General features: G+C 41.5%; 1 protein-coding gene across 1 annotated transcript; it reads left to right on the top strand.

The window, feature by feature from the left end:
* On the top strand, positions 4603-6991 carry LOC107607523. The gene is made up of 8 exons (XM_016309470.1): positions 4603-4775; positions 4896-5391; positions 5460-5482; positions 5616-5674; positions 5780-5901; positions 6013-6421; positions 6549-6654; positions 6712-6991. Exons 1-8 carry the CDS (start codon positions 4603-4605, stop codon positions 6989-6991), a joined length of 1668 nt encoding a protein of 555 aa, XP_016164956.1.

Genomic DNA, 8965 nt, shown 5'->3' with positions numbered 1-8965 from the left:
GAAGAATGGGGCGCGATGGGGTAGGGTTTCGCGTCACTGGGGGTTAGTGAATTTGAATCCACGCGAACGCGTGGAGCACGCAATCGCGTGGCTAGGGTGGAATGGGGTTGACGCGATCACGTGAGTGACGCGATCGCATGGAATAGGAAAAAAAGATGAATGACGCGGTCGCATGAGGCATGCGACCGCGTCGCTGGAAATTGTGCTAAACGCACAATTCCAGCATCGTTTCAGCGCAACTCTCTGTCTCCTTTTAAGGTGTTGTGCAATCCATGCGACGCGAACGCGTCACTCATGCTTTTGCGTGGGATGGGTGTTTTGCAAGTGACGCGTTCGCTTTAGCGATGCGATCGCGTCGCACGCCCCTTTTTTTATATGCAATTATGCAGTTATGCAGTATGTAATGCTAATGCAAATGCTTACGAATAATATCCAGGTTCAATGAAAATAAAACAATATAAAAATAAACAAAACAAAACAAAATGGAAACAGGAATGATCATACCATGGTGGGTTGTCTCCCACCTAGCACTTTTAGCTAAAGTCCTTAAGTTGGACATTAGATGAGCTTCCTGTTATGGTGGCTTGTGCTTAAATTCATCTAGAAATCTCCACCAATGTTTGGAATGCCAACAGCCTCCGGGGTCCCAAACCAGGCATGTGAAGCTTTTGAGCAACTTCAAACAGGTTCTCAGGCTCCCGGGGTGACGAATGTCAGAATAGATTCCAGGATCCCAAACCTTGCTTTTAAATTTGCCTTTGTCTTGATCTATATGCTTCCATCCGGGCAGTTCAGAAATTGTATTCTCACTAGGGTAACCAAACGTCTTCCGAGACCCATTCAATTGAACTTGGTACCAATCCTTGCACTTCGAATTGAAGCGTGGAATCTTATTGAACCTTGTACACCAGCTCTGAGTACGAGCCATTTCCCTCTTACTCTTAAAGCCGCAGAGAGCTCTAAGCTGGCCATCTGTTTCAAGCAAACCATATTCAAGTGGAAAAGTAAAGATAAAGGTTAAGGATTGTACCCACTTGAAGCTTGTATTGGGTGGTAATGGCATTGGGATGGGTGTTTCCAGTGGTTTTGTAAGTTCTACTCCCTTGTAATCTTCTGTGAATTCCTCCACTTCTTTGTAAAATTCTTCAGCTGCAACTGTGTCCTGATCAAAGTCTTCTATGTCTTCCTCATCACTTAAGTCATACGTTGGAGGTTGAAAGAAATCTACCTCGACGTCATCTTCGTATTCATTTGGGTAAGGTTCTGCTGGCTCAAGGAATTCAGTTGCGGATGTGAATTCGTGACTAGGAGAGCTTGATTCAAGATCGTCACTGCCCATGGAATCAACTTCTTGGTCTGTTCCATCCGACTTTTCACAAGGCATATGCTGTGGAGGTTGTGCACTGTCTTCCTTGGCATCAATTTCAGACTTCTCAGCGGAATTCTCTATGGTTCTTGATTCCCATGGAGGTTCAGCATCTCCTAAATCTTCAACTACTTCCTCTTCTACAACTATCATGGCTTCCTCTACTCGTTCCAGTACAAAGCCATGCTCCTCATTATCCACCAAGGTCTCTAGTGTCTCCTTCATGCTACGCTCTTCTTTTGATTCTCCACATGCAACCATGGGAGTACCTTGAGTTCTTAGATGTCAGAAAGCTATTAAATTTACTACCTCAGTCACGGCAGTAGTGAATTCCAGTACGCCCTTTTCTATCTTTGCTTGCCCTTGAAGAAGAACACGAAGTTTGTCATTCACTGGAGGTTGGGGTGGGTGTGAGGTTTCATTGGTTGGGGGAGAGGGTTCAAAATAAGAATGTGGTGGTTCTTGGGAGTAATTGGATTGGGATTGTGGTGGATAAGGGTCATATGGTGGTGAATGGTGAAAAGAAACTTGTGAGTGTGGTGGTTCAAATCTACGTTGAGAAGATGGTCTATAAGCATAGGATGGGCCTTGTTGGTAGTTACAAGGTTGTCCACCATATCTATTAGCTTGGTATGCATTGTAAAGTGGTCCTTGTCCATGATATCTTGGAGGGTGTTGTTGCTTAAAGGGTTGATCAGATCCTCTTGGCTCCATCCATCCTTGATTGCTCTGACCTTGATGCATGTTCCTGCTATAACTTTCGTTCCTTTCAACAATATTATAACCAAACTCAAAGCGAGAGGGGTGAGAATTCATAGTAGCTAAAAAATAAAAAGGGAAAAAAACAAAAACAAATAAACAAGTAAAAGAAAAATATTTACAATAACCAATAATAAGGCACACGTTTGCAGTTCCCCGGCAACGGCGCCATTTTGAAGAACGGAAGATTGACGGTTTAGAATTCAGAATAAATTCCCGTTGCAAGTATAGTTTCTAAACCAAGCAATAGTCCTTTCTTACAAATGTTTTGGTTGTCACAAGTAACAAACCCCTTTAAAATTGATAACCGAAGTATTTAAACCCCGGGTCGTCTTCTCAAGGAACTACAGGGAGGTGTTCTTATTATTGGTTATGAGTTTTGTAAATTGGGGGTTTTGAAAGTAAGGAACAAATAATTTAAATGGCGAGTAGAATAAATAAATAACTATAAAATAAACTCTTAGCAAGGTATGAGAGTTTGGAAGTCCTGTCCTAGTTATCCTGATCAATGGTGATGAGAATTGAGTTTTAATCCCACTTAGTTAGCCTTTACTAAAGCAAAGAAAGGTCAAGTGGACCAATTAGTTTGATCCTCAGGTCCTAGTCAATTCCTAAGAAAGGACTGGAGTTATTGAAGTTCAATTCAATTAGCAAAGACAACAATTATCAATCACGTTGAGTTTGATAACTCATGAGTTACCAATTGCTTAACCAAGGCCAAAAAGGGAAGGGTAAACTTACTCGAATAAAAATGTCTTCAGATTAGAAGCAACAGTAATATAAATGAAAGAAAGCAATCATAAACTGAAATACCTCAAATAACATTAATTAAGAGAATCATATGTAACATGGAAGAGTTCATAAATTAAATTGAGAAAATAATTGAAAAGGAACATTGAACCTGATAAAGAGTTGGAATACTAAACCGAAATAATAAGAAATCCTAATCCTAAAACCTAAGAGAGAGGAGAGAACCTCTCTCTCTAAAAACTACATCTAAACTAAAAAAAGTGAATAATTCGAGAGCTCTCTCTGAATGGATGCATTCCCCCACTTTATAACCTCTAATTTGTGCCTTCTGGACTTGGATCTGGGCCAAAAAGGGATTCAAAAACCGCTGGGAGCGTTTTCTATAATTTCTGGTGCGTGGCGTCTGTCACGCGGTCGTGTTATCTGGAATTTTCCTTATCACGTGTTCGTTTCAGTCATGCGTCTGTGTCATCTGTGTTCTGCTTAAGGCGCGCGTCCGCGTCAGTCACGCATTCGCGTCGCTGCCTTTTCACGCTAGGCATGCGGCCGCGTCGTCCATATGTTCGCGTCGCTACCAGTTTCTTCAAAAACTCCATTTTGTGCTTTCCTTCCATTTTTATATGTTTCCTTTCCATCCTTTAAGTCATTCCTGCCTTAGAAGATCTGAAACTACTCAACACACAAATCACGGCATCGAAGGGTAATAAAGGTAATTAAAACAGTTATTTTTAAAGCATAGGAAACATGTTTTTCACATATATCACATAATAAGGAAGGGAAAGTAAAACCATGAAATTTACATGAATAAGTGGGTGAAGGGTTGAATAAATCACTTAAATTGAGCACAATATATATCATAAAATATGGGTTTATCAGTTGTCATGGTGGAAAGAACAATGGAGTAGTAGATGTCTAATTGAACATGGTATTTCAGAACCTGAAATTGTAGAAGGACAGGATGTTGTTGTGCATGTTGATGACCAGGTGAGGGATCTTGGAGAGCAAGCCAAATTGAATTCTAGTATGGTGAAAGGCCCCCCTGTCAAACCTACCACCGAGAAGGTCCCTCTGATGAGTTTAAGCATGGTAACATACAAGCCCTAAGCTAAAGAGGCATTACCGAAAAAGACAAATGTGAATTGTAACATGGAGTCTCAGCCTAAGCCTAAGACAGTTCCCAAACCTAAGCCTAGGACTAGGAGATACTATCTAAGGTCTTTAGGGAAAGGTTTTTCAAAATCAAAGGGAAATGCTGGTGACCATGTTGTTTTATCCTCTGAGTCAGACTCTCATGACAGCTACGAGAGTGCTAAGGACAAGGCCTATAAGCCACAAGAGCCGAATGATAGCTCGGATGAATCGGGCATTGGATATACTGTTCCTTCACACAAGAAGAAATTCAACAAACCCAATCCAAGGAAGAAGGTCCAGGCAGAGAGTGGAAAAAAAAAGGGAAGGCCAAGGTCTGTGTTGATGATGATGGATTTGTGGAAGACGTTTCTGATGAAGATGTGGACATCGGATTTGTGGGGGGAGGGAGAAAGGGGGATAACCATGACGCTTTTGATCCGGGGTCAGAATCGGATGGTGCCAATTCGTGGCATTCTTTGGAGATGAAAACACCACCTAATTCAGAGGATGAGCTGGTTGGAGAAGAAAGTTTGGAGGAGGTATTTCCGGTGTTTAGATAGGGTGCTAGGTTCGGAGAACTGCATTTAGAAGTCGGGATGAAGTTCAATACTAAGTGGGAGTTCAAGGAGGCAGTGAGGGAGTTCACTATACAAGAAGGGAGACGGATGAGGTTCAGGAAGAACGACGGGAAAAGGGTAAGGGCAGTATGGAAGGTGAAGGATTACAAGTGGGTTGTGTATGCATCAAGGGACCACGAAGACAGTTGCTGGCAAGTGAAGACATTCTTCAATGATCATACCTGTCCACGAGAGGATAGGAACATGGCAGCAAATAGAAATTAGGTTGCCGGTAAGCTGGTCAAAAAACTAAGGAAATATCCAAATTTCAGGAACTGTGAGGCTACAACATATTTCAAGACGAAATACGACTTGTCGCTCAATAGGAATTCTATATCACGGGCACTGTGTGATGCTAGGAATATAGTCTATGGGGAAGCGAAGGAGCAATATGCTATGCTTAGGGACTATGGTGAAACACTGTTGAAAACCAACCCAGGATCCACTGTTCAGATTTGCACAAAGCCACAGCCTAATGGTGAGGTCATATTTAAGAGGATGTATGTTTGCTTGAGTGGGTGCAAGTCAGGTTTCAGGGCTGGCTGTCGTCCGTTACTTGGACTTGATGGGGCTTTTCTAAAAACTATTTTTGGGGGGCAAATTCTATCGGCTGTTGGACAAGATGCTAATCATCATATATACGTTATTGCCTGGGCAGTTGTGGAGGTGGAGAACTTTGAGAATTGGAAGTGGTTTCTAGAGTTGTTGCATGAAGACCTTGGAGACTACAAGACTCATGGGTGGAACTTCATCTCTGATATGCAAAAGGTAATCTCTTAGTATAACCTTAATCTCACATAAGTTGTGATGTATAAAACTGTGTTAACTTGGTTTAGTACATAAAGCGCAGTAAACTTCTGTGAGTGATGATACCTCTGTTATTATTGTTTGATTAGTTACTATACTTATGTGGTATGTTGTTTGTTATAACTTAGTTAGGTACTGAATGGTGCAAATCAGGGATTATAATGATGAACGATTATAAATGATAGGGACTATTATGGTGAACGAGTTTCAAAAATAGGGACTATTATAGTGATCGATGAGGAAAGTTAGGGACTATTATGGTGATCGATAAGGAAAGTTAGGGACTGTTATGGTGAACTATTATCACTCTTAGGCACTGTTATGGTAACATGTTGTTTGCTGTCTTCAGGGATTACTGCCTGCCATGAAAGCGGTGATGCCTGGTGTAGGCCACCGTTTCTGTGTCTGGCACTTGTGGTGAAATTTCAACAAGCAGTGGAAGGACCTGGAGCTGAGGGGACTGTTATGGGAGTGTGCTAGAGCTACAACATTTCAAGAGTTTAAGGTATGTAAGGATAATATTTTTGTTTTGGAGTTACCTTACATGGACTTTTTTCACTATTGTTAATTCTTGCCATTCAGGATTACATGGATAGGATAAAGAGGCTGAACGCGGACGCATGGAGGTATCTTGACAAGTGGCCCAGGGAGGCATGGACGAGGTCACAGTTCAGACACAACCCGAAATTGGACTCGATTTGCAACAACTCTTGTGAGGTTTTTAATTCAAAGATCAAAGAAGCAAGGGGAAAGCCTATACTTACTCTCTTAGAAGAGGTGAGGATGTTTGTCATGAGGACTATGGCTAAAAACAAGGTGAAGTTGGACAATCACCTGGGGCTGTTACCACCCGTAATCAAAAGTAGGCTAGAAAAGGTGAGGAAGGAGTCCAGACATTGGCATGCTATATGGTCTGGAGATACTGGGTATGAGAAGTTTGAGGTCCATGGGCGTCCTACAAACCATGTGGTGGACTTGGGAAAAATATTATGTACCTGCTAGTTCTGGATGTTAATAGGTTGTTTTTTCCCATCCACTTATCTTTGCTCATTGACTTTTACACTTGTCTTATAAATGATTTTGTTTTAACCTAAGCTGGTTGTAAAATGGACTTGTAGGGATTCCATGCGTTCATGCTTGTGCTGCACTGGCCATAGTGAACAAGCACCCGGAGGATTTCTGCCACAAGTTCATAACCATGGAGTCTTACAAGGAAACATACAAGTACCACACCAATCCTATACCTGGCCAAGCCTTTTAGGAACAAAGTCAGTATAACAGGCCATTGGCACCACCAATCAAGAGGAAGCCAGGGAACCTTCAAACAAAGAGGAGGAAGGACTCCGATGAAGGCACAAGTTCTAGCAAGAAATCTAAGCCAGGTACAGCCATGAAAAGACAGCTTCGGCCTTTCACTTGCAAGTACTGCTTGCAGAAAGATCACACCAAGAGAGGATGTAAAAAGAAAAGAGCAGCTGATGCTGCTCAAGCTACAGCTGATGCTACGGCTGTTGCAAAGGCTGCAGAGGCTGCTAAAGACCCTAAAAATGCAACTGCCTAAGCAACTGCAACTACCCATGCCAATGCAACTGACACTGCAACTGCCAATGCCACTGCAACTGCAACTGCTACTAGTACAGCTACGGCTACTGCTAATATTACAATCAATTATGCTCCTATTGGTCAAGCTTCAGAGATTGATCTGTCAAAGCTAATTTGTTCTGAACCAGAAGATTCTCAAAAGGTACAATAGTAATTCTATAATAAACCTTTTTAATTCATGGACTAATAACTTTGAAAAAGGTTTAGTGGGTGACAAACTTTGGTTTTCATTTGTAGTTTGAAATTTGTGTAGTTCACTAAAGTAAGAGGGGAACCAGCCACAAGACCTGCCAAACTGCCTGCTAGAAGAAGGTCACCACCGACTACCCCTTCTACAGCACTAGACCCAATGAAGGGTGCGAGTTCTGCCACTGCCTCACGATTCACAAATTTTCTGAAGTTTGTGCCGACCCCTGGATTTAAGCACCCCCGGAAGAAGTGAACTTTCATATTAGGACATTAGACTTGTCAAGTGTTTGTTTTTTGTTAAAAGAAACAGTGACTGTGCTCACTCTAAACAATGGTTCATTTTGTTGATTACTAATCAAGTATGTCATGCTACTTGTTCAATTACTTATGGCTGTAATGTGTTAAAACTATGAATGGTTTGCCATATTTTGGTATAGATCAATTAATTCTATCCATGGTTTGAATCAATCTTTCTTTTACTTATTTATATGTACTTTTACTTCATCCAACAGGATATTATATTATAGTAAACTAAGATCAGTTACAGAAACCTTGTGATGTTACCACATAACACTTTCATTCATTACTTTGGGAACTACATTACATTGACATGTTCTCAACCCTTCAATAGCACCATTCCTACAAAAACAACAACTACTAAGAATCCAAACCCAAGAACATGAGTGATGAATTTCAGATTCCTAATGTCTGCCTCCATCTTCCCCATCCGCCATGCAAAGTTCTTCTTCCTGTCACCATCATCATCTCCTGAAATAGCTCTTTCAGACAACTCCTCTTGCACACAATCAGCCCAGACGAATAACCCACACCATGTTTTCCCACTTGTCTGCAAACAACCAAAAAAATCAACCAAAAAAAAAAATTCAATCAGCTACAAATCATTTACCTTTACTCACATTATAGTTGGGGCAACCAAAGAAGGGCTTGTTAGGATGCTTCTCCGTCCCTGACCACCTTAGCATCGGGCGACAACCACAGCCGCACCAGTCCGGAACCCGCCCCTGCTTGCTTCGTGTTGTGCTTCTCCCTCTCCAGTTCTCCGTCGACGATGACCGGTTCGAACTTCCTGCAACATGGCTCCCAGTTCCTCTCATGGGGGATAGCTATTGGTGTACACAACAGATGCAGAAGGAGACGTTGATGGAGAGAACCACATTGAGGGGATGCCAACGAAGTTTTAGAGTTTAAACATGAAGACAGGGACTACATTGGGGAATTTTATAACACAATCGACGTCATCTGTACACTCTGACGTCCAACGTGGTAGTGGCTGTGCCACATAAGCATGACCGTCGCTGAGTCACGCCGAAAATTTACCGAAGGATCATCATGGTGCCCGGATCGCAATCTGGAGGACATAAATAGTGTAATTGGAATCTCAGGGACTAAATCGGTGCACGGGTTGAATCTGGGAGATCATTATGGGGATTTAGTCGTATTTGTCATCTTCACGGCTACTTGCATTTATATATACACTTTTTTTTGTGAATTATTTGCCACTATATTTATATATTTCAGGTAGATATAACTAGTAAAGATAGCATCGAAACATGATTGGGGTAAAAACGGGTAACTCATATTCGACGATTACTCAATTACTCTCTACATTTGCTGCATTTTTTACTTGGCAGGCACAGGTTTTAGGGACCAACCTTTTATTAATTTTTATTTAATTCTAAACAAGTTATAATTATTATAAAAAATATTTTAAAAAATTATTTTG

Source organism: Arachis ipaensis, chromosome B07 (genome assembly GCF_000816755.2).
Source record: "Arachis ipaensis cultivar K30076 chromosome B07, Araip1.1, whole genome shotgun sequence".
Lineage (NCBI taxonomy): Eukaryota > Viridiplantae > Streptophyta > Magnoliopsida > Fabales > Fabaceae > Arachis > Arachis ipaensis.
The sequence above is the reverse complement of the archived record's forward strand: the minus strand, read 5'-3'. Positions and strand labels throughout refer to the sequence as shown.